Source organism: Amblyomma americanum, chromosome 1 (genome assembly GCF_052857255.1).
Source record: "Amblyomma americanum isolate KBUSLIRL-KWMA chromosome 1, ASM5285725v1, whole genome shotgun sequence".
Lineage (NCBI taxonomy): Eukaryota > Metazoa > Arthropoda > Arachnida > Ixodida > Ixodidae > Amblyomma > Amblyomma americanum.
In genome coordinates, this window is record NC_135497.1 from 158,964,077 (window position 1) to 158,990,659 (window position 26,583).

Sequence of the window (26,583 nt, forward strand, 5' to 3'; positions counted from 1 at the left end):
TATGAAGTGAGGCCTGCCATCCAGCCTTTTATCATCATTCACATGTACAGATAGGCCCCGCTATCACTGATCAGTTGTTTAGGATGGAAACTTCCAGAAGGCAGAAAAACAGCTTCCTCAACAATTTCTTGCTGGCATGTCTCCAGAGCCAGCATCTCCAGTGCAGTCGTCGTCGTCACTGCCGCCACTTGATTCTGTGGAATCGCTGTCTTCATCTTCTGATGGAGGCACATAGTTGTCTTCTTCACTGAAATCATCGTCACTTTTGCTGAAAGCTTGGAAATTTTTGCAATAGAGAGCACTCGGCGAGAACGCAGCCATGCTATGTTGCCAAGCACCCTGTAAACAGAACCACAGAACCCTAGCACATGCCAAAGCTCCAAAGCACTTATGTGCTGCCTTAAAAAAGTTTTAAAACTTTAAAAAATACAAACACAAGAAAAATCTAGTCTAATAATTGTGTACGAAATAGCGCATCCTGTGTGAAAAAAAAACGTGCATAATTCAGCCATGGAAAAATATAAAGCACTGCACAGAAGGTCATTCTGAAACATACTTTCAGCTAAAATGAGGAAGCCTAGGGTTAAGCAGCTTATTCAAGGCAGTAAGACTGCCTTTGCTCTGTCTGAATGGCTGGTACACATATTGGTATTAAGAGTTTTAAATGAGCTGCTGGAAACCTTCAGAGAATGAAGTCTGTGCCCATTGGGCAAAAGGTCCAATGGAATGCACCATTTTTGACATTGGCGTAATGTACACCCAGCCTGTCGCTTGCTCTTTGTTTCAGTCATTGAGAGGAGAAGAGCATTGCTTGGATGCTTCTCCCCCATGCTGTGCTTAGGTATTATCAGTGAATATGGTCTGTACAAGAAGGCTCTTGTTGTTCATGCAGGTGACTACGCTGCTGCTGATAGGTGGACTCTCAAGATGCATCAGAGGGTGCACATTGATGACAAACCATATAGGTTTGTGCCGTTTGGGCTTTGAAGCCAATCTTTTCTTTCAAGCTGCAAGCATTTAAAGAAGCACTGGAATGCTACGAATATGTTTGCACTTAAGCTGTGCCTTTCTTCCTTGCCCACTTTTTTAATTTATTTATTTTTCAGAGTAAACAAATGCAATAACTAATGATTTCAGAGAGGGGCTGTATATTGCATTATTGTGTCATGCTTTGTTAGTGTGTCTTGGAAGAAGCCAAGATACAGCAGACGATTTCTGTTTTTCACATGGCTGTACTGTGCATGTGTGCTGTCCTCCTGCCCTCCTCAGCCCCCTTCCATGCTGGACTGGTTGAAAACAAAGCACTGCCTAGCCATGGAAGTGTGGTTCATGTTGGTGTAAAGTGTAGTGGGCGCCTTGCGGAAGCGGATCAGACACCTGTGGCGGGCACAGCAGTGGCCACTTGCATTTGTTCGCAACCATTTTCTGTATACCCCCCTCACAGAGGGCACCGCGTCCTGGAGAAAAAAGCTGATTGTGATATCACTCTATGGAAAAGTCCTTTTGGTGCTCTTGATCACATAAATTTAGTGTGTTCGCTGCATCACATTGCTTAATTCAGCTGTGCTGCATTATTCCACCTTTTATTGTAGTGTGAGAACAGATGCGAAAACTACTTTTGTATTTGATTCTGTGAAGAGAGCCAGCCATTATCCTAGATAGGATAGTTGTAGCCCACCAGTGACCTGCTATGCATCATGAGAAATCAGTAGGGGTGTGTGAATACTAAAATTTTCAAATATGAATAGAATACGAATACGGAGAAAGACTGCCTGCGAAAATCGGATATCTATTCAATATGAAAATAAGTTTCCTGAAAAAGATAAAAAGGCGAACGTCCTTTATTTTTCCACTATAACATGAATTTTGCAACTGAAATTGAGCAAAGCTAGATTGACTCAGCACTATACAAAAACATGATGTGCACAGAAATGTATATTGGTTGATGTTGATTAGACAGGATAAAATTTACAAACTGCAATGTGGTCGTGCAAGAAGAATGACAAAATGAAATCCATGAAATGGCATATGACTGGCAACCAAAAATAATATGATGGCTAATAAAACCTCATTTATTCTGTTTTCAAGGGATTGGAAGAAATGCCCAAATTATTCAAAAATCAAGTTATCAGTGCCTTCCCTCCTACAAAAAACAAACTGCTGAAAATGCAAAAATGTGATGAAGCCTAGTCAGGAGACTCCATTGCTCAAACAGTCTGTGATGAGCACGCTGTTTTGGTGGGCTGGAAGGACAGCATGGACGTAAGCGAAGGGAAATGCACATTTGCGTCGGAATGGCGACGCTGCTTCTAAAAAGTAAAGTAAATGACCAGTGACGCGCCAGTCAACATTTAAAAGTGGTGTACAGCATGGTTCAGACGGCTAGTGAATGTGCAGCCAGTAGCTGCCGTTGCCGCAGGCTGGCAGCAAAGCTCGGAAACTAAATCTGTGTGGCCAGGCAATATATTTTGCCTAGCGACAGGGGCCCACCTATCATCGTCACACCTTATGTTACGTGCATGTCAAAAGTGCACAACTACAGTCCACCAAGGATTTTTACTCAATCGCTTGCCCTGCCTGCGTCACCTCGACTAGATCCCCCTTAAGGAGCATCACGCGAAATTCTGCAAGTGGGCGTTGCCCTGTATCACGCTTGACCAGTACTACTATCGTATAATCTCATGTAAGAGCCACACCCATGTATGGGCTGCACATCCTGTTTTGGACTAGATAATTGAGAAGAAACTACGGTTATGTTTTTTTTTTTAATTCGTGTATGTGCAGCACAGCACCATCAAAATTCACACCCGAATTTATAAAAAAAAAAGTGCAATGCTCACATGAAATTATACGGTGCATGGCGGGACTAACACTAGAGGAGTTGTGAAGACAACAGGACGAGTACCATGGGTGTGGGCGTGAAGTATGAAGGACATTATGTAAGGATCGATCAAACGGGAAACTGTGCGCTTTCACGCTGTGATTGTCTGAAGTGAATGGTCAGCTATCTTGTTTTTATCAAGTGTGGTATGTGGGAAAGCCCACTTGCTGAATTTTGTGTGAGGTTCAAGCCTTGCAGCACCTGAACGTGACCAGCCCAAGTGCTAAACGATGGCAAGGAAAGTGAAAAGGACTCCTTTGCACTGCTTTTCCAACGCTTTAAACTTGTAAACTTGATCTTTGGTTAGTTTGCCTAGATAATCTGGTTTTGCCTTGGTCACCTTAATGAAAGTTGGTGGTATTTGGTGGCTGCCGAATTTTCAGAAATCCCTTTCTCGAATCGAATATGAGCCGAATAACAAACACTGAACATTTGCAGACCTCTAGAGATCAGACCTCACCTAATGCCCGCAGGTTCACAGGGCCAGTATGTAGGATAGCCGTGCCTGCACTCGAAAAAGCTTTGTGGACCTGCATCGAAAATTCAAGAACAGTGCATGTTCAACAGTCTAGCTAAGGAACAGCAGTTCACAATCGGTAGCCAGGGACTTGAAGTGGTAAAGGAATATGTCTACTTAGGGCAGGTAGTGACAGCTGATCCGGATTATGAGATGGAAATAACTAGAAGGATAAGAATGGGGTGGAGCGCATATGGCAGATTCTCTCAGATCATGAATGGCAGTTTGCCAATATCCCTCAAGAGAAAAGTGTACAACAGCTGTATCTTGCCGGTACTCACCTACGGGGCAGAAACGTGGGGGTTATCGAAAAGGGTTCAGCCTAAGTTAAGGACAACGCAGCGAGCTATGGAAAGAAAAATGATACGTGTAACGTTAAGAGACCACAAGCGGGCAGAGTGGGTGAGGGAACAAACGTGGGTTAATGACATCCTTGTCGAAATCAAGAGGAAGAAATGGGATTGGGCAGGGCATGTAATGGGAAGGCAAGATAACCACTGGTCCTTAAGGGTAACGGAGCGGATTCCAAGAGAAGGCAAGCGTAGCAGGATGCGGCAGAAGGTTGGGTGGGCTGATGAGATTAAGAAGTTTGCGGGGATAGGGTGGCTGCAGCTGGCAAAGAACAGGGTTAATTACAGATACATAGGAGAGGCCTTTGTCCTGCAGTGGGCATAATCAGGCTGATGATAATGATGCATGGATGGGACATTTATGAATGGAAGTAGCAGCTCATTGGGGCCAGAGTAAAGGTCATTCCATTGTGGCAATTTTCCAAGGATGCCATTTGTGCTGTTGGCATGTTTCTATGCTCAACACAAATAGTGCGTGAATGTCTGACAATCATTGATAGAGTGGGTGAAGTTTTGGGAGGTAAAGTTTGAAGAAAGCTTGGAATTTCTAACAGTATAAATTTTTTTTTTCTCATCCTCATGTTGTGGAGATGTCTTTAATGCATCACATGAGATGCATACAGTTGATCCCAGATATATCAAACTCGAAGGGGATCATGAAGCAATTCAATACATAAAACATGGCACTAGGTAAGCTTGTTTGTAATCTAGAAGAAAGAGTACAGTGCGCCCATACTAGCAATGCTCCTCTTGCAGCGACATGCCACGTGCTGGAGTACTGGCAACGCACTGCTCACTAGGTGCCTAGTCCGGTTCGCAGAGAAGCCGTAGCGGACAGTGGTTTGGAACTAACCACCACCTATTATAAAAGGTCTAATCCTGCTACTGGTACGCTATGATTGGAATAATCTCATTCAGGTCGAGGCACCGTTGGTTTCTGCAACGCCTGCGGCAGCAAAGCGAGCAAAGCATTCCAGGCATGGGCCGCTGCTAGGCTTTGCTCAATTAGGTTGGCTTCATTTCATGAGAAGCGGTGTAATGAATGGCGGCTTTTTTGCATGACAGAGATGTCGCATGGATAATGAGTACGAGAGACCAAAGGCTGTCCTCAAGTACACCCTGCGTTCACCTCACTAGGCGGTTTTAGAGCACTAGCGCTGCCAGCAGGTGTCCAAAGCCTTGCAACTGACTCAGCTGTGCACAAGAAGACATTGCAGAAGTGCTGTTTGGAGGAGCGCCACTTGCAGCGGCGCGTTGTGCTGTTCGATATATCGAATGGCTTGCCTGAATAAGTGTTCGATAAACACAAACAGTAGTGCTATGCTTTTTCACGAGATTTGCAGGGAAGTGTTGTTACTGTTTGATATTCACTATTATCTATATATCCAAGTTTCGTATATCCATGGTCAACTGTATGTGCTGAACATAGGCTAGTAGGGGTATTTTTAGTTGCTCACTTTAGTGGCACCTCTCTTTTCAGTCCAGAAGATACAAACTTTGTAACTTAAAAGAAACGCATCAGGAACTTTCGGCCTTGCTGTGATGCCCAGAGGGGCTGTGGAGGATGTCTAATAAATAAGTAAATAATATGTCTGGAGTGTGTCACCTGAGCAGATCCTAGGGCTGCTGAACAAGTTTCAGGCGCCGTATGAAAAATATAAACTTGAGGTCACTAATGGCTTCTCTTGGCAGCCTGAGAAAGCAGCAGAATGCAATAACTCACTGGGGGCTCTTGGCACTCCCAAAAATAAGGCATCACTTTCAAGTGGTTCATGCCCTTTGTAGGTCAGCGCAGAGAATTTTCAAAGTGCAAGGCACATTCAGCTCAGGATTTTTGGCTGAAAGAAAAAGAACTGATAATGCTGCTTTGTTGCGGCTTAATATGCTGTATTACGAGAAGATTATTACCATGGTCTGCATTTGTGAGATTATGTCATTGTGCAGCTTATTCTGAGTGAAACTGTTTTACCTAATCTTAAACAATTTCCCCTGAGTAAGCCTTACTTCATTGGTCACTTTAGCGAGCTGCTCGGCAGTCCTCATCAGGAGGGCCTTCCCCCATGCGCAGGTGCCAGATGTGCCCCTTTGCAGGTCGCCACCAGAACCAGCTCCTGGTACACCTGCGAACGCACACTGGTGATGCACCTTTCCAGTGCCCCGAGTGTTCTGCTCGATTCCGCATCAGCTGCGACTTGCAGCGTCACCTCCGAACCCACACAGGCGAACGGCCCTATGCATGCCGCCATTGCTCATACCAGGCCTCTGTGCTCAGTTGGGTATTCAGTATTTACATTTTGTATTTTTGGGTGTCATCAAAACTTAGCTTAGTGCTTCTACCTGCAGAATTGCTATTTCCATGTCCTTCATGCTTCAAGACTGTCACGCCTGTTTGATGCATGTCTGTAATTTGTTAACAAAAAAAGATAGGATGCTTCGGACTCGGGTTTTATATGTAGTTCTTTGCCAGAATTCATAATGGAGAAAGGAATGAGAGGACTGCTTTTTCTTTCTTTTTTTTTCATAAATAAAGATGCTTCAGATAAGTCTAGCTTGTAATAATGTCAATGTGAAGATGTAGCTGCATAATTCATGTGTGTGTATATGAAATTTATTGCTTTGATGTTTTCACTTTGCAAATTACAGTATGCTACATTAGATATTGAGGAGCTGTAGTGGAAGTGTCTAACGGCACCTTTAGCTGGTCACTTTGATCCTTAGACTCATAATGCACAGATAATTCTAAACCTGAGCTGGAGGAAGTACCTATAAGCTGAATGGGCACATGCCACTCTCAGAACGGCCACATGACAGAAATAGATCAGTGTGAAAGCTCTTTGGACCCGCCACAGTGGCTCAGTGGTTAGGACACTCGGCTGCTGAGCTGGCGTTCCCGGGTTTGAACCCGGCCGTGGTGGCCACGCTTCAATGGAGTTTCGCAAAAGGTGCCCGTGTGCTGTACGATGTCAGTGCACATTAAAGATCCCAGGTGGTCGAAATTATTCCAGGGACCTCTACTACGGCACCTCTTTCTTCTTTTCTCCTCTCACTCTCTCCTTTATCCCTTCCCTTGCGGCGCAATTCAGGTGTCCAATGAGATGCGAGACAGATACTGGGTCATTTTCTTTCCTCAAGGACCAATTTTCAAAGCTCTTTGGATGGCACCAATTGGTAGCAATATTTAATGCATTTTATTTATTCCATATCCCACCTTTTCATTAATGCACATCTGTATGTCCTTGTAAGAGCAGGCTATCTAAGAGCTTTTTTGCCGACATACAGCTGTATTTTTCATAACTCAGCTAGCATGTTTCAAGCTCATCTAGCATGTTGCCCTTAGGACTTTCAGCCAGCTGTCACTGCCAATTTAAACAATGAAAATATTGTGTTTTACAATGCACATATACGCTTTTTATATGGCACACATTTACTGCAACTGAAAAGCACAAAAATGTAGCAGCACAGACATGAAGAAGTGACGTTACGTTAAGCCTTTTTGATATTTGAAAAGGCAGGTGGGGCAGTCATAGACTTTAGCACTGTGATCACTGCTGCTGCTCACCATGAAGGAACATCTTGAGATGCCATTGCATAGTGGTGAACTTAGTCGACTTGAAGCTTTTGTGGATCTCAAGTGCATGAAATTTCAGCTGATTTCCACCGTATGATTGTACCGTTGTACATTGCTGGCATCCTGGTGTTGCGCTGGTTTTGGTAGGAAGCACCCACGTGAGTCACCCAGAGCATGCGACTCTGATGTTGCAGGCTGAGAGTGCCCCAAAGTGCTCTGAGGCAGAGACAAGTGCTCAGAAAGAACCTGTTGAATGCCTCAAGGGCACCTTATTTTGACTGGCCAAGTATGATGCTGTTGGCTGGAGTGCTCTGTAGTACTTGGAAGTTACCATTGAAGATGCCATGATTGCGCACATTGTTACAGAATCAAAAAAAAAAAAAAAAACCTAGGCTCCCTCTGAGATGATGAACATGAAGGGACCATGAGATATGCTTGCCTTATCAGAAGTGCCCCCCCAAAAAAAAGGCTATGTGAGTATGCAAGGTGCATCCAGATATGAGAACAATCAATAAAATTACCTTGCAGTGAGAAAATAATTGCAAAGACAGCATTTATTGCACTATGCGTGATATTGATACACACGAGAGCCCAATGTACTAGAAACCATATTGATTAAAAATAAAATTTGGACAAGTTGGTAAATATTAATTGTGCATCAAAGTGCACAGTCACTGCATGTAAGTATTCATTGTGCGCTGTTAGCAGACAATGAATACTTACCAGCTCGCCCAGCTTTCAGCTTTAATCACATCATTCCACTTGAAAACGGCATTAGTCTTTTTTTTTTTTTCCTATTTCAAAGCGACCTCTATTTGTGTTATTTTATTACACTTTGGCTTTCCCCCTGCCCCAAGCACTTTAAAGGTGCCCAGCTGGCTAGCCATGTAGTATAGGCTCTGACATCACGATTACCTTTTTCTTTCTTTCTTGGTCTCTATTTCACTTCTTCAACAGCAAGTGCACCACTCGTCCTTCTGTCCAGCGCAGTCAACGTGCATGCGGCACTGTTATCTGGCCATGTCGGATCTCTGCACTGAGAAAACATATTGGGAGTCTAAGAAACATAACAGCGCTAACATGTGCTACCACATGTGCTAGCAGTGCATGTGTTAGCACTGTTATATTTCTTAGATTCAGAAGGCACCAACTAATTCAGAAAGAAGCTTTAAAGAAAGCATGTTGCAGTGCCGCATAAGTTGTAAAACTACTTAACCCCCAAGTGAACGAGCAGGTGCACTGCGTGCCTTTTCGTCTATGATGCAGAGGTTAAGCCATGTCAGAAATCCACACCGCGTGCAGGCAGACAAGCTGGTGCCCCACCTTCCCCGCACCCTTAAGAAAGAACCCCCTTAAGGACGGTACCCCGCTAGAAAGCGCACCCCTGCAAGAAAGCTTTGCCGCACTTTTGCGCAACTGTGCAGGGAAGCTTTCTTACAGTGGTGTGCTTTTTTTCGGGAAAGCATTCTTGTATTTTTTCCTCCCGGCTTGCCTTAGAAGTGCCACACAGATGCTTCACAAGTATCATAGATGGAGTCACCGAGGTTCAAAATTTCCTGCGAAAGTTCGTCTTAACCAAAGGGACAACTGAAGCCGTTCTTCTTAACCGGATTTTTTTTTTTGCATTGTGTCACTGGGAAACCGACCAAATGTTCTCACACTGTTTGCCTTATTGTCTTATAAAATATGAGAGTGAAAAATTTTAAATATATCTTTTGCACGTTGCGACGTCAGAAGCAAGTATTCATAGTTGCATAGTTTTTCATGCTTAGCTTTCCGATCGGTAAAAAAACAAAATCAATTGCTTGTGCAAAGTACTTTGGGCTACCCCGCACTGCAGTGCCACAGTCTACCCCAGACCGGGCCGTCTGCGAGAAAAGTCGATCCCCTAGACTGCTGGTGGTACTGAATCATTCAGAACATGCCTGGTACCTTCAGAGAGGCTCAGAAAGCAGCAAAATCTCCTAGGCAACGACAAAAACAAAAGTTGCAGATGAGTACCTGTCAATGATTTGCACTGGGTGGGGCAATCATCTTTGTTCGAGCTAAAGTCAGGAATGGACGTCATTTTTTTCACACAAAGCTGCCGCACACATCTACAAAGTGAATCGTAAATGCTGCAGAATTGCGAGAACACTGCCATTACTAAGCAGGGTCGGTGCGAGATGAGGATGCCAGCTTGGATGCTAAGGTCATCGGGATCACTCCACATTGACAGGTTTCACAGGAACTTCAAAAATAATCCCACGTGCGACTAACGAAAAAAACAGAGTCCGATATTGAACTACAGGCTTTTTGAAACTCACTGGACTTGTCCAGAAGCGGCCCGGATTGTTCAAAATGGGCCATTTCGTGCCATCATTTGAATTTAACGATTTGAATAAGCATGATAAGGAAAGCAATAATGGGAGTCTACCGTATAAACACTGCAAGGTTAAGAATTTGAAGTACTAACTCTATACTGCTATGTAGTTGGCACAGAAATGGCAGTGCAGTTGGAAAAAGTAAATTTGGTTAGGTGGCTGATAGCCACAATGCCACTGTGTTGTCAGACTGCTGAATCTGTAGTCTTCATGATTTATCAAGATAAATTAGTTTGGTTTGTGGGAGTTTAACGTCCCAAAGCGACTCGGGCTATGAGGGATGCTGTAGTGAAGGGCTCCGGAAATTTCGACCACCGGGGGTTCTTTAACATGCACTAACATCGCACAGTACACGGGCCTCTGGAATTTCGCCTCCATCGAAATTCGACCGCCGCGGTCGAGATCGAACCCGTGTCTTTCAGGTCAGCAGCCGAGCGCCATTACCACTGAACCATGCGGTGGCGCGTATCAAGATAAATTAAAAAGAGCATGGGTGTGTGCACATGATGTGCAGCACTAGATAGTAGGCAGTGCATAACAGCAAAACAAAATGAAATCAGATATTTAAATGTGATTCAAGTCTTTCTGTTGTCATGAACCAGATTTTCGTTCATGGGCATGTTGAAATAGGCAGAAAATTAAATAAATGGTGCTGCTAATTGCTTGTAGTGTGGAAAGGCTTGTGCTTAACCCCTACGTTCCATGAAGTTGTTGATTCAGATATATTTTAGTGCTACCTGTGTGATTTAATGGTTTACTATTCCATTAAAACTTTCCTGTTTCAGAGTTCCCTTTACAAGCTTCCAAAGGAATAAGGCAGTAAATTATTTTGCATTCAGTTGTCAGGTGGTTTGAGAAAATATGTAGTTCAATTTAAGGGTGCATTGTCAGTTAAACTCATTAGTCAAATATTTGGTATATTACTTAAACTGGTGCATTGGTAGTTAAGTGCTCAAATATTTGATTCAGTATTGAAGTATGTCAAAACCTAAAGGTGCGAGAAAAGTATAAATGTGTATAAAACTTACTGAGTAGCTTGAAGAAATTATGGCACAAATAAGGAAATTTTGGCTTAGATTGTTGAATTACAGCTTGAGGTGGATAAAAAGGCTTGAAAGGATGCTTTTAAACCTGCTGAAAGAGGTATTTAAGTTGAAAGCATGTGCACTTTATGGCACAGACTTGTTAGTTTTTGTGAAACAATGTGGCCTCGCATCGTTTGACTCTGCTGTTTTCTAGTGCATTGCTTTTATTATCCTTAAAAATATTCTTTTAAAAGTGGGGGTATAGGCTACATGATGCCCATATATATAAATTATATACACCAGCTCAAGGCGGTTGTTTCGGCTTGCAGTTAAAAATTCTAGGAAAACCCTTAAACCATCTGACCAGCCTGGTTGTAGACAGCACAGAGAAGAGAAATGGGGTACAGGCATTATAGCGCACCATGCTTGCTCCAAGTGAGGGAGAGGATGGGCTTTTCCTGCAGAGCAAATGTCTTGAAGGGCCACTTGTGCCATCTCCTTCAGCACTGTCCACACAAAGTGTAAGGGGTGTGAAAGCAGTTGTGTCACATACCAAGTAACATGAGCCAACGCTGACGTCACCTGCTGAAGGTGGCAACTGTCAGGGCCCACGTTGGGTGGCTAAGCATAGTAGCCACGTGCGAACAGGAAAATGGGATTTGAATTATCCTCACAATTTAAATGTTAATATTTATGACTGGCTTCATGTTGACACTGAGAGACGACACAAAGCTTCTAAAATATGAGAGCTGTGTAGCTGTGTCACAAATTTTAGAGGCACTCATAGGTGTAGGGCAGGCACGGTTTCTTTATTTTTTGCCAGTCTGCAATTGGTATCTCCCTCAATAACTGCTGATTCTTCCAGCTGATGACTGCATTATTTGCATTTGGCTTTGCAGATCCAGAAATTGGGTTCTAAATAATGCGAGTTCATTTTTACTGCAATTTTAGTAGCATAAGGTACATTTAGCAGTGCACTTCGAATGGCTTACTAGAAACAAGGCTCATAAATTTCGGTAGTGTTTATTTGTGTCGTTTTGTGTTACAGTTGTAGCAAGACTCCCATAGTTCATTCCAAGCAGTGTTCTGGAGCCGTGATGTCAAGTGGGCATCAAATTAGCTGTAAACATTTCTGTTTCACTGGTACACTGGGCGCTATGGTTCCATACTGTATGATGCGGCATTTACAGGTAGCTCTCAGCATCTCACTTTAGAGACTTCACTGCACTCGTAGTGAAAATTTTTTAAACATACTCTACTAATTATTGAAACAGGCCTGCAAAGTATAGCAATACATAGTGCTGATGCAGCAGAAAAATTCTTTTTTTGCTTGTACTTTCAGCACCCTTCACTGCAAACAGTGGACAGCTGCTGCTGCAGTAAGCGGAGCCGCTAATTAATAAGTGTTGAATTCGGCCACATTCAAGGAAAGCTATGCTATGTCACACAGTGTATGTGGTAGAGCTGCTGTTGAGTGTTGCATTTGACACAAGCAAAAATCAGTATTAGGTCTCTGGAAGCAAGGGCACTTGTACTGGATGCTCATTGAAATGTGGCCAAAGCAGCCAAGGAGCAAGCACACCTTCAGCACATAGCAGCCACCCCCACATTTCATCGGCAATCCTCAAAAAATTAGTTTTGGAGCAAGCATGATGTGCATGCAGTTGCTTGTGGAATGAGGGAAACTACTCAACAGAGCTATGAGCAATACATGAGGATCTGGACAGTACGATTACAGGAAACGGGAGCAACACAGACTACATTCAACAGCGTCTTATATGTTTTAGTGTGTGCAACCACTTCCCCCTATTATAAAGCATTTCATGGTGGGGTTAGTGCAGGTGGTATTGCTCACTAACAGTGGTTACAGTATTACAGCATGATGATGCGAATGAGGGGTTGTAAGAAAGAAAGGGCTATGTTACTTTTGTTTCATAGCTGGAGGTTCTTCCAAGTCAAGCTGATCATTGGCTTAATGACTGTTCACAAGCTCTTTGTGTTCTTTCTGTGTGATGCTGTGCAACATTTTTCTTTCAAATTATACAGCAGTTTGTGCACTCACTTAGGTGCCATGTAATTGGTGTTTCACTGCACATGTTATCAACTGGCCTTGATGGACTATTTTTAGTTTGTATTCTTAACATGGAATTACAAAAGGTACTCTCATCTTTCAACAGGCAACCTGCGGTCTCATGAGCGGGCAATGCATAGTGTCGAGCAGGCTGCTCACTGCAACCAGTGCTCGTTTACCTGCTCATCGAAGCGAGAACTGCGGCTGCATAAGGCAAGCCATCGGGAAGCCAGCTTGCATTGCACCGAGTGCCCATACACATGTGAGCGACGCAGTTCCTTGACCAGCCACATGAGAATCCATGATGGAACTCGACCATACCAGTGCCAGACCTGCTCATATGCATCCAAGCACCCCGGTTGGTCTTTTTACCATTTTGTTAATGTGGAATGCATTTTATTTTGTGCCTAAAATGAAGTGATGATGAGAAATCAATGCCGAAAAGCTACATACCATATTTACTCGCATCATGAACCCACTTTTTTTCCAGAAAAGTTGATATCAATTTGGGAGAGTGTTTATTATGCGGGGAAAAAAAAGCTCTACAGATTTTTTTTGATAGTTGAAATTTCATATCATATGTCCGCCGGCCCACCCATCTGTCGATCCATCCGTCAGCGACAAAAGCATGCTGTCAGCTGCGTTCATGCCACCAGTGTTAGCACCATTCGCTTCAAGAGGTATTTGCTGTATCACGGCGTGACCAGACCATTTTGTGGTAGCCAACGGCGCTGGCCAATCACTGTGAGATAAATCGAACGTGCTGAACACCGGCCCTGAAGGTGCGCGTTTCTTACGTGAGGTTAAAGAAAACTCGCAGGACAGTTACGAGTGTGTAATGTGAGTGTTTAAGCATTAGCTGTGGTGCCAGGGGGTTTATGCATTGTCACTCCCGATCTCAAGTTTGCTTGGGGGTCTGAAGGTCCTGCTTCCTCCATAGCATTTCAGTGTAAAGGATGTTTTATAATAAAAGTGTTCTCGTTCAAACTGCTACACTTGGCTCTGATGCTTGAGTGCTCGCCGTCTTTCTAAACATACACTGGTGCAGCCAGGCGCGCAGCAGTGCTCCGAGCAAGCCACTGGCTCCGGCGTCCCTGCCAAGGGCGCGCAGCGTCTTGGCATTCTGCCAAGTTCGCCGAGCGTGCCACCTTCACAAGAGCTGTCAAAAGATAAACACACTGTGATGTTATTGTGCACAGCATCTTGATGCGCAGCATACAGCATACAACTGAGGAACAAGCTAAGAAAAGGTAACGCTTAAAAAAAGAATGAAGTAAATTCTCAACATCAAAACTGGGGGTTGGATTTATTATGTCGGCGGATTCATTATGTGAGTAAATATGGTAGTTTCATAGCATGCTTTCAGTACTCTCAGCACCCGTGTGTGAATACAGTGGAATAGAAAGCCCGTCATTTATTAGGGCTATTTTTCAGCCTATCTGTGCAGACCAGTTCAGAGTGGGCTGTTCATTTTTATGCAGAATTTGGTTCAGAATTAGCTGATGCAAACACTGGTTGCAACATTGCAGAGCAAAAATGTTTTAGTTGTGATCATCTGAAGTGGTGATGGTACAGGCACTTTTTCATTGATTTTTGAGCAGTCATTGTTGTCTCTTGCCTGCTTGCTTTGTAGTATGTGCCGTTCCTGTACAGTGGCCAGGTAGGCAGGCCTTGAAGACAAATTGAGCGGTGTTTCATTTTGGTGCATAGTAACTGTAGAGTAAGCAAATGGTCAAACATGCCTGTCATGTGTTACCTGGAAGGAAGACAAGCTACTGACCAGAGTAGGCTATAGATGTGTGCAGGCATTTCATTTCTAATTGCACTTTTATTCTTTCTAGGTAGTATGTACAGCCGGCCAAATGTTTAGTGGGTTTGCGCAACGGATGCTTTTTCGGCTCTCCTACGCTTTACAGTGAAGCAAATTGCCGAAATATAGCTCAGTAAGGCATGTTGCTGGGCAAGTTGGTTAAGCATAGTATCATAGTAGCATGGTCCGTTGTCTCCTTGTCTTTCCTTTGTGTGTGTGGTTTTACTTGCGCCAAGGTGGATTCTTTCCAAGTTTCAAACTTGCCCAGCAACATGCCTTACTGAGCTATATTTCTAGTACTGCGGGCCCTTCTTTCTGTGTGTCTACTCCCAGTGATACGCGACAGTTTTTGGTTGGCGCCTGTCCGTTGTCTCCTTGTCTTTCCTTTGTGTGTGTGGTTTTACTTGCGCCAAGGTGGATTCTTTCCAAGTTTCAAAATTGCCGAAAGCTCAACATTAAGCACAGGCTCACTGAGCCCATGCTTAGATTTGATATCTTCGCAAGTTTGCTCTCTCATAAGCTGCAGGAGCATGGAAAATGCGGCTGTTATGAACGCCAGCGAAAGGTTTGGCCGGCTGTACATACTATGCTTGGTGGACAAAGTCGAACATGAAGGCACTTAGCTGAAGTTTTATACCGATGTAAGATAGGCTTTAGCATGGAGACTGCTATGCCTTGAGACTATAGCAGGAACGAGGAAGAGGCACTATAAAAAGCACGTGCATAATGCAAAGAGTAACTCACTTTTTTATTTTATAGAATGTGGCTATGTAAGCTGATTCTCTTTTTTCATGCTCATTCACTTGCTTGCTTCTAATGTTGAAAATCCTATTGCCTTCCCTCTAGCACCTGCGGCTGTGTTGAGGGGATAGAACATATACTTTGTGTATGCCCTCTATATATTGCTGGGAGCTAATAGTACTGGCACAAGATACGAGTAAGAGACCAATGAAACACTGACATAAGTGATTCTGACCTGAGTGAAAGAGATTTACCTGCTAACAGAAACCAAAACCTCAGTTGTGGCTGCAGCGATTATCAGCCCTGAAGGCTGGCCATGCACTGTTCCACCTCTCGGGGGTGTTGGACTTGTGTGATACAATAATTTCACATGCATGTCATTCATCCTTGTGTTATCACTATCCTCTTTCTTTTTTGCATTCTGTTTTTCTTTTCACCAGTGCACGGTAGCAGCCAACTGGAACCTCTATAGAGTGAAAGCTGTTCATGCTAGTTTCCACGGTCACCAGCGTGACCCCATCACACGCATCACTTCCAAATAAAATCTGTTCAATTTAATGATGGTTGCATATAAGTTTTTGCCAAGGTCGCATTAAATGTTCGCAAAAATGGCACATTAGACAAGATTATATTCATACACGCAGCTGATTTTAAGAAACAACCGAAGTCTTTGCACAGAGTTCAATTGTGCACGTATTCCATTCTGTCTTGTCTCATTCACTTATGTCCATCATAGTTCAGGGGGGTGGTCAGCTCTAGTTGTAATGACGTAAAGGGTTTGTTGTTTGCCCCAAGCATTACGGGGGTGTGTCGCCTGTCGTACGAAACGTGAAACGTTGTGGCTACCAACGCCCCTTCTCCGTTCTTTTATAAGCAGTTGGGCATGCATGGTGAATGGTAATCATGATAAATCGGAGCTCTTGCCTCACATAATGCCTGAACTATGAAAAAAAAGCAACTGTTATGCTGTGGGGTGTTCAAACAAGTGCAGAAACCCCCCAGAAATGCATTTCTGCGAGCTTCCTGGACGCCGCTACCAATGAGCAGTGCAACAGTTAGAGCAGCTTGGCGTATCGAAACAGTTTGCTCCACTGTTCACCTAAGAAAGCTGTTCAGGGAGGCTCCCTTCTTATAAATGCCAAGGGTCTTCACAGAAGGCTTAACCCAGCTTTTCAGCTGCTAGTGCAAGGATTTTTTTATGTTGAGTTTACATAGTGCACTACAGCTGATATGCGTTTGCAGCAGCCTCCTTTTCCTGCCCTGCAAGTGAACGGTGCGTCCTATAGGGTAAACTCTGGCACCTGTAGATAAAAATAAATCATAAACCTGAATTAGAATTAAACCTATGCCAATTTTGATGCACTACTTTGAATTGCACTGAACAAAACAAATGCATTTTTCTTGCAGGTTTAAGAGGTCCTACAATGGTAACTTGATAGAATAAAGCGTGGGTTAATGTTACGAAAGCTTGACTTAGGATGCTTACCATGTGAGTTGAGGTATTGCAAAAAAGCAGGGTGAGCAGGGCCTGTTTCGGTGCTAGCACGAGCACTGGATGTTAGAACCTGAGAGGCCAAAATGGTACCTCTGACAAATGTACAGCAGTTTGCCTAACTAACTTCAGTTGCCATTTAAATATTATAGTTTATTATGATTCAATCATGTTGAAAAGTGCACTTTGCACAGTCTTGGAGCCACAGACTCAGTATGCAGTATGACAAGGGACAGCACTCAGGGACACAGTCGCATGCGACAAATGATATGCATTCATTAATTTTGTTGGTAGAACACAAGAGACTGGTTTGTTTTTGTTGTTTTTTTACATCTGGGGGTTCGTCAACTGGGAGCTGAAGGCACCCTAAGCCTCAACATTATCATGTGTGAATGCTGTCTTTTACTAAAATTTCGCAACTGTTAATACAAGTTTCTCTCCTTTTTTCTTTTTTTTAGCCAACTTACGCAGCCACATAAAAAACAAGCACTCAAAGAAGCCATCCAAGACCAAAAATGGAGTAGCCAATGCTCGTCAAGTGGCGTCATGCAGTCGCACCTTTCAGTGCAGTGAGTGCCCAGAAGCTTTCGTACGAGAAGACTCACTGCGCTCACATTGCCGGCTACACCGCAAAGGTATTTTGCCGCCTGCTGCATTAGTACCACCTCCCGAAGAACCAGTACAAGTCACCAGTGAGCTTCTTACCAGTGTGAGTGAAGTTGCTTTGAGTGGTTTTTTAACTTATTGTTTACTTTCTAAAGGTTATTGAATTGCTAGTCCTTTAGTTCAGTCCAGGCATGTGTGAATAGGGATTTTTTGGTTTGAAGTGAATAGTAATTTTCTTCGAATAATTTCAAAGCGAATTTTTCGAATACTTCTGGCACACAAAAAAGGTTGAATGGCCCAGTAGGTATTTTCAAAATCATGTATTTTTCGGGCACACAAGGCTGTTACTTGAAAAAAAAAAAAAGAATGCATTGAAGCTCTGTCGACGTCCTGCAAATATGGCCATCGGAAATTGGGGGAGTCGACCTACGTGCGGAGCCAAAGCCAATGTATTTGTGGGGTGTAAGACCTATCCATGAGACCCCCGACTGCTGGTTTTAAGTCTTAATTGTGATTGTGTCATTGCGCTGCTATAGCGTTCAAGCGAAGATTCTATGAACACCTGCTAGACCTACGCACTGCGCGCCCAGTGCCCAGTGCCACCCCGCGTCAGGCATCGGAAAGGTGAACCCATCTCCGTGTGCCTCGTGCTGGCTCCCGTTGGTGCTCGTGCCGTCGCACTTGGTTCGCGAATTTCAGATGAAGAAGAGTGGCTGCGGCATTTGCAGTCAGCTCGCCAGACTCATTCTGTGGAAGTTGAAGGAGCCGTACATCTTCCGATTAGAGAGACTTAGCACAACGTGATCCGCTTCCGCGGGGAGCCACTGTGTATGCGCAGATCGCCCAGAGGATGCCACATAGCATCAGCCAGCTGTTTGCATGCCTGCCCCGTCGGAACCAATTCCGTCGGAACCGTCGCACACTGGCAGCGTGCGGAAACGGATCATGCTATGCTAAATTTTTTTACTGGCACATGCCGCTGTGCTGGTAATGGTGCGTGCGCTCCTCTGGTAGCGAGGCTGCGGCCACCTGGCAGGTACAGATCTTGGTGCCATGCTTACGCCTGTTCGCGTCTGTTGCTGCGACCATGCGCAGACTGGCTCCGGCACACACGCATGAACGCAGGCACGCGGTGCGCATAATCGGGGCTTTGGTTGTGCATGCGCCATGGTGCCATCCCAGAGGTGCTACACTGGACCGAAGCCACATGCAGCAAGAGTTTTAGAAACATCATTCACTCAAGACGAATACTTCGAAATTTTGGATACTAAACACTTGGATCGAATGGAATATCGAATCCTTTAGACAGAATATTCAAAATTATCAAATATTCGCACAGGCTTTTTTTTAGTGCTTCGCAACCACAAATCGTTGTTTCTTCTTTTTTTTTTTATGCATGAGATGGTCTTATTTGTAGCAGCAGGCAGCTGCACATTACGGCCTGTTTAAAACAAATATAAAAGCCGGTGGTTTACTTCATTTTTTATTATTGGCATGCAACGGCGATGGAGAATTGACTGCTTGCCACTCACCGTTTCGCTAAATGTCACCGATGCTTACACAGCATCACGTAAGTAAGCTCATAAACGAACAGCAGCGAAATGAAATTATGTATACTTGTTCAACATTAACTTTTATAACTCACATTCAACACGCATAAAGCACGTAGTACATGTGTGTGTACTTTCTCAGCTGCCAATTGCTTCGGGTCAAGCCTTTTCCTCATGCAGAAAAGTCTCCGCTTTGGCATGAATAGTAGCAGTGCTCCTACTGGTTTTAGACAACATCCTGCACTTCGAAAAATTGAATACTATTGCAGTCGGGATCTTCTCGCACGATTTTCAGGTGCTGATATTCTGTGGTTCATTCCACCCTGTTAGTCTTTTTTTCTCAGCAGTTAGTCCATTGAGTTTGCGCACGGCATGCACTTGTGGTAAGAAGCGTGTAGTGTGTAAACTTTTGGACTAACGGTGGGTTTTGAGGACTGAAGTTGTCTTTGCTGTCCCCACTAGGCCTGTTTTTTCTTAGAAAGTAGGCTGAGGAGTGGCAGCAGTAGCTGCATCATCTTTGCACAAGCACTGCACAACAGCACTAACTGCATGTGTGTATAATGCCACATGCACAGCGCGAGTGGTGGCCTCCACACTATTAGACTCGATGATGTGATAATGTTGCACTTTGTTATCCTTGCCACCACCCTAGATACTACATAACCTACCTGATGCAGATAGTATCACTGTAAAGCTAAAAATGCCAATAATATCAGGATTATGACACACTGTGAAGACTGCATCATTGTTAGTAATTTTTCATGCAGTGCTCATGAATTGTAACTTTGCTGATCTAAAAAAAATCATTTCTCTTTCTTTGTACAAAGGCTGGTACTCTCATCAGAAATGCCAATCAAAGAAATGCCTCAGATTTTTAAAAAGTTCTGCTCACAAACAAACATTTCATGAAATCAAAACTTAGACAGGCCAAAGCCCTCAGATAATGCTGGGCAGCTACACCTTTGTGGGGACAATATTTTGGTACAAGAATGAGTTACTTCATCTCTTTACACCTGCAGCTTCGCATTTCCTTTCTGTGGTTAACTAATGTAAATGGCTGTTCTTCCTGCACTTTCTTTCCTTGCACATTGTGTTTTTTATTCCCTTTGTGCATTATCTGGACTACCTGTAAGACAGAAAGGAATCGAGACTCTTTGCCGTGCTTTGCAAATCAGGTGGACAACAGTAATTGGCCATATTTTCGGAAGATGCCATGGAACCTGATGTACTACCTTCAGTTTGCTGAACTGGCTTCCCTGAGTGGCAACAGGTGTGGACCCCTGAGCCTAACCAAGCTTCGCTGCTACATCATTAGTCCAGGAAAGCTAGCGTCCCAGAGTGTTGAGCCCACACCAGTCTGGAACACAAGGTGTGGGTAGCTTGTGTTCCACTGAGATTGACTGAACATGCAAAAGCACCACCACCGTGTGTGCTGTCATACAATACAGTGCTACTTGATGTGGCAGTGGCAATGTGTAGCTAAGTAAAGTTTGTCTATTTCGTGATTCTGCAACATAAAATAAGTTATTCCTACATTATTTGCGGGCACAGTACAGGTGCTCATGCAGGCATACATATAAAAACACTTTTTTTTTTACTAAGTCTGGTTCCCTGAGTTAGTGGGGTTGAAAATTATAAACCTCTTCATTGTTCATGCATGAGTTTTAGATACAGTAGTGTAACAGCCGCAAAGGTGTTGAAGCACTATGTGCATACGAAAGAGAACAACATTCCTGGCTCTCTCTCGAACTAGGCTCTCAAGCGACTCGCAGCTGACACTAAACCTGTGACTCCTCCTCATTGGTCTTTAAGGCTTGTGCTCTTAACAACTTGGTGGAGGTGCACGACCTAACCAAAGACGGCCTTTCAGGTGAAGCCTCGCCGGAGTTGACGTCTTGCCGATCTGCCACTTTCTGTGCTTGAGATGTCCTTGTACGGAGACGCCACTCCCAGGTCAGTTTTGAGCAGCTTCTGGCCACATTACTGTGAGCCCCACTCCTTCATGGGCAGAGCTGGTGAGGATGTGGATGAGTGGCTCACCTGCAACCAACAGGTCAGCCAATATAACGAAGTGGAACACCAACGTGGTGTTTTTGCTTTGAGACACTGCTCTTACCTGGTACGAGAACCACAAAGATGCCTTCACATGCCTTCACATCCTGGACACACTTTGTGGAAGAGCTGAGCAAGTTCTGTGGTGACTCCGCTATGAAGAAGAAGCGAGCTGAACAGACACTGGCTCACAGGGCACAGCTCCTTACAGAGACTTGCTCCCAGTATATCAAGGAGATCCTAAGTTTTGCTAGGTTGTCAGTCCTCGCATGCCCGACGAGGACAAAGTGGGCCACTTGCTCAAGGGTTTCGCTGAGGACACGTGCACTTTTTTGATCAACAAAGAGAGCCTGGCCTCTGTCTCATATATCGTCGAGCACTGCCACACGTATGAGAATTTAAAGATGCGGCGAATAACAGCGAGGTTTGGTTGCCTGGCTAATGTCTATGGTGGCAGCCATTGATACAGTTGCTTCCAGCTATCTTGCCGCCACTGTTTGCCAGATTGTCTGCAAAGAATTAGTCCGCTGCTAGGATCTCACTTGTCGCCCCACTGAGCTCTCGTCTACATACCTGCTGGATGAGCCACAGCCCCTATCTGTCAACGCAGCGGACTTGGTGTGATACCGGGTTCCCCAGCGATCATGACCGCACCACATACGACGCATCAGGAAGAACATGTGCACTACAATGAGCGGCCACTAGCCTTTTGTGAAGCGAACGCATGCCTTGGTGCCTTCCGCCTTGGTGCCTTCCGCCTTGGTCCAGGCAACGATGACAACTTCAGGACACGGATTTTCATTCATTCCCCTGTGATTTGCATCCAGTGTGGGAATCCTGGCCACATATCGTGGTTTTGCCATTGCTGCTTACCATCCTGCTTTGGATCCACAAACTTCACTGCATGGTCAGCCTACCAGACTGCTCCCCGGCGGTCTCTACACTTGACCTCTGCAGTGGACCCTTGGCACTTCGGCTTTCGGACTCCTTCTCCGGCATCGAATCACAGCATGACTCCTGCTCCAGCACACCACATGCGCTTGTCCCTACCACCACATCACAACGCTGGAGCTGCTCCTTACCTCATCCGAAAAACTAGTCAGTGTGACCAATGGAGGTGAAGTCACTGGACATCAACTGTGTACAGATATATGTCCACCTGTTTTAATGGTGCAGAACAAAGTTCTTGTGTCCGTTGATGGTGTGCCTGCATTGGCTCTTGATGATATGGGTGTAACTATTTCTGTAATGAGACTCTGGCTTAAACACTTGCCGGGACCCAAAGTTACGATTTTTTGAAGTGAGCAGGGTGTCAATGCGTACTCATGGAGTATGTAGAGTGGAGGTGTCAGTGGGTGGAGCAGTTTTTCAAGCAGAATTCATCATTCTTTCTAACTCTGTCCATCACATAATTTTGGGGCTTGACTTTATGAAAATGTGTGGTGCTAGAGTTGACTGTTAGCGTGGTGCGGTTCATTTTGAGAGAACCCTTGCGCCTGGCCTGCTAGAAAGTTCATGCAACAACGAAATCTTATTTTGGGTGTCCCAAGACGGAGTCTTACCATTGTGGTGTTCAGTGTGTGTCCCGATCCCCTCATCACATCACAACAGTGGTACATTTGAGGCTCTAGTGCAACCTTCTTAGTTGTTCGACCTGGGTGAAGAGGAATGTTATTATCCCACACTGTGTGATATCAGTTATGCACGGCAGCGCGTGGTTGTGGACAAATAATTCCTCCACAGAACACGCTTTTTTGCCAACCGGCTTGTAACTTGCCGCCTCTGGACACAGTGCACTCTCCGCTGTAGGTCAAGTTTGCTCCAGCTGACTGTATGCAGCCTTCGTCCACTGAACGTAGAGTTGCTTGCATGGTCAACACCACATTCGGCTCCCCATCAACGCCCAACACTGGTGGACCTTCTTCTCCAGCACTAGTGTGTATTTGACTTCGCCCAGCCATATGGGCTGCCCTCTATCTTGCCCAGTCCACCAAAAGCCCTACCGTGTGTTGCCATCAGAGTGCCAGGTGATTGATGAACAAGTTCACGATATGCTCAAAGAGTGTGTAGTTCAGGAGTGTGATTTCATAAGATATCGACTGCCTAAATACTTCAGCTTTTTAATTTTCTTGATTATTTTATATATTGCACCACATTATTCTGTAAGCCAATAGTTCATTTCGTTTTGTGAAAATGCTGATATTTCGGGAGAAAAAAAAAAGGATGAATGACGTCATCGCAGTGGTGCTGTTCTGCACACAGCGCTATTTCGCAACTTTGCAATGATATACGAATCGAGATATTCAAGCCATGATGGATACGTTTTGCGCGCTAAGAGTACACTTGAGAAAGAATATGTCAGGTTTATTTCCGCCATTATGAGGAGTTTACCCTTCCCTAAAAAAAAATCTTGAAAATGTCATTAGTATTAAGTAAGGCTACATTCAAGATTTTTTTTTGTAAGTTACATTTCCTTCGAATTCGCAGGATATATAAGTATCAAACGGCTAAAAGGGTGTGCCAACTTTCATTGTTATATAAGATAAGGAAATGCAAGAAACATTGCCCTAAATCTGGAATTTTTTAATATGTAGTACCGTATTTACACGATTGTAAGTCGACCCTTTTTTTGAAATTTAAAATTCCGAAGTGGGGGGGGGGGGGGTCGACTTACAATCAAAAAACGAAACCTTGAACTGCCAATAAAAGCAAGAAAAACGATCTATCAGGGACGCTACTGCGAGGTTACAAGTTTTTTTTTTTGCATTCAGGTATTCCGTAGGCTTTTTGGCAAGGATTTTTCATTTTTTACTTCTACTGCACACACCATTACCCACCGCGGTGGTTCAGTGGTTAGGGCGCTCGGCTACTGATCAGGATACCTGGGTTAAGACCCGGCCGTGGCGGCATGGTTTCTATGGAGGCAAAACTCAAAGGCGCCTGTGTGCTGTGCGATGTCAGAACAGCACGTTAAAGATCCCCAGGTGGTCGAAATTATTCCGGAGCCCTCCACTACAGCACCTCTTTCTTCCTTTCTTCTTTCACTCCCTCCTTTATCCCTTCCCTTACAGCTGGGTTTCCACCGAGATTTGAGACAGATACTGCGCCATTTCCTTTCCCAAACCAAAACCAATTTCATTTCATTTCACTCGCGGGAGTATCGATAGTTAAGGAAGGGCCGCTGTACCAATCGCGGAGTCTGCGCCAGCGCCCGAGAGTGTCGCTAGCTGACGGAAGAGCCGCTATTTCAGTTGGTTGCGTAATACGGGGGCTAGATGATTATACTGGTAACGGCAGCGCTTCTGGGGAATGCCAATGTTTGCTGGAAGAGCCGACGAAAAGAACATACAGATATGTTGGTGATTCCCGGCGGTCTGATGGGGCAGCTGCAGCCGCTAGACGTTGGCATTAACAAGCCGTTCAAGAACTTACTCCGACGTGAGTATAACGAGTGGCTGGCGGCGGAAGGGCGGGAACTTACACCAACGGGGCGCGTGAAGAGAGCCTCCCTGGCGGCTGTGTGCAGGTGAGTGATTTCCGCTTGGGTGGCCGCACCACGCAATGTCGTGATGCGGTCATTTAGGAAGTGTGGCCTTTCCATGGAGGACGATGGGCTGTGGGACCGCAGCGGTGACGACGACGACAGCAGTACCACTGAAGATGACTGAAGTGAGGATGAATAGCCCATCTATGCAATCAAATTTCGTTTTTTAGCGCATCCGCCGGTGTTTTTTTTTTTCGGACATGCGATTTGGGGGGTCGACTTACATTCATGTCAACTTTTTTTCGGACATGTGATTTGGGGGGGGTCGACTTACAATCGTGTAAATACGGTAATCTTTTTCAAAACTCAAAGGAAAAAAGCCCCATACCTAATATTTCATAAAAGTTCTAAAACAAGTCTCTAAAAGGAGGTCAAAAAGAAGTGTTATCCAAGCTTAAACCTGTTGCTTCTCGAGCATCAGCAGGAGTACCTACTAAGTGAAAGTGCAGAAGTAGCAAATTCGCCCACCGCTGCTCTAAATTTTCCCCTAGTGCAAGACTGAGACTATTCCGATGAAGAGAGAGCATACCTAATTACATTTTATGGACATGCACCAATCTGGGACGCAAGGAGGATTTGGTGACGCCATTACCGCCAAATGCGAATAACAGCTGTGAGTGCGGCCCATAGGAATGCATGTAAAGAAAAGCTTTCCATGTAATTTTCAGATCTCACAGTGCATCTATGAGGTTGTCTTTCATTTAAAAAATGCTGACTACATCCTTGAACAGAATGCGCAAGTGTAAAAGATCCTTTCAAAGCCATTGCATTTTTAAAACGTCCCAATATGTACGTGCTTGCCAGAGATGTTTTGCTAATCCACATTCTATACTAGGCTCTTATTGTCCTTTGTTAAGGGAGAGAACTTCACTTACTGATTGGGGAGTTTCTCTGATAGGCAAAAGAAAAATAATAAAAAAAAGTTGAGGGAATCCCTGCTCCAGCATGGTTATTGCAGGCTTAAACCAATCAAAATAAATGAAGAGGGGCTAAAGAAAAGCCCCGAATGTACTGTATTTTTAAATCAAACGCGAATTAGAGAAGAAAACAAGACATGGTATGCCTGCGGTGGAACAACAGAGCGGTGGCTTGGGGACACGTGCAAAATCATAGGTGCACTGTGAAGTCAGAAAAATTACATTAAAAACTCTTGTTTACATGCATTCCTATGGGCTGCACCCCCAGCTGTTACCTGCGCCCGGCAATAGCGGCACCACTGAATCCTGCTTATGTCACAGGTCAGTGCTTGTCTATAAAAATGTAATTAGGTATGCTCACTCTTGGTGGAAAAGGTTGCAGTCTTGGCATTGGGGGATAATTTAGAACAGCGAAGGGCAAATTTGCTGCTTCCACACCTTCATTTAGGCGCTCCTGCCAGTGTTGGAGAAGCTACAGGTTTGAGCTTGGATAACATCATTGGAAACAATACAACGCATCATGTTCTTTCATTCCCTTTTTATGCCTCCTTCTAGAGACTTGTTTCAGAAGTTCTAAGAAAAATTAGGGATCAGGTTTCTTTTCCCTTGATTTTTGAAAAAGACTACTATATTCAAGAATGCCAGATTTAGGGCAATGTTTTTTACGTTTCCTTATCTTATACACCTTTGTTCGTAAAGTTTCGAGACTGATTTATTTTATTCTCTAGAAATGATTCACCAAAACAAATGGTGCGTATGTGTAGCGCCATCTTTTCGAGCTAATCTGAGCTGTTTATGTTAATTGCTGTGGCAGCCGCTAGATGGCACTGCATGTAGAGAAATACATTGTCCTTAGTCGTCCGCACATTCTACTGTGAATGAATGTGGAGAGATGAACTTCTACCTCGAAGAGTGTGTAAACAAAATTCTGTGTGAACCTTGGCAAGACAGCCACACCCACGTATGAGCTCCTTTGTGACACTTACGGCAACGAGACATTATCGCGGGCGCGAGTTTCTGAGTGGCACAAGAAGGAAGGAAGGAAGGAAAACGTTTATTGAGCTCTAGAGAGTAAGTGAGCAATTTGGCGGAGTCA

General features: G+C 44.3%; 1 protein-coding gene across 2 annotated transcripts in view; it reads left to right on the forward strand.

Annotated features, from left to right (window-relative positions):
- LOC144114045 (uncharacterized) overlaps positions 1-26,583 on the forward strand; it is a 62,803-nt gene that overhangs the window by 22,214 nt on the left and 14,006 nt on the right. For both annotated transcript variants that reach the window (XM_077647488.1, XM_077647489.1), the window contains exons 6-9: positions 893-965; positions 5,817-6,019; positions 12,882-13,133; positions 17,277-17,527. In XM_077647488.1, coding sequence (XP_077503614.1) covers positions 893-965; positions 5,817-6,019; positions 12,882-13,133; positions 17,277-17,527 — 779 coding nt within the window. The remainder of the gene's footprint in view (positions 1-892; positions 966-5,816; positions 6,020-12,881; positions 13,134-17,276; positions 17,528-26,583) is intronic.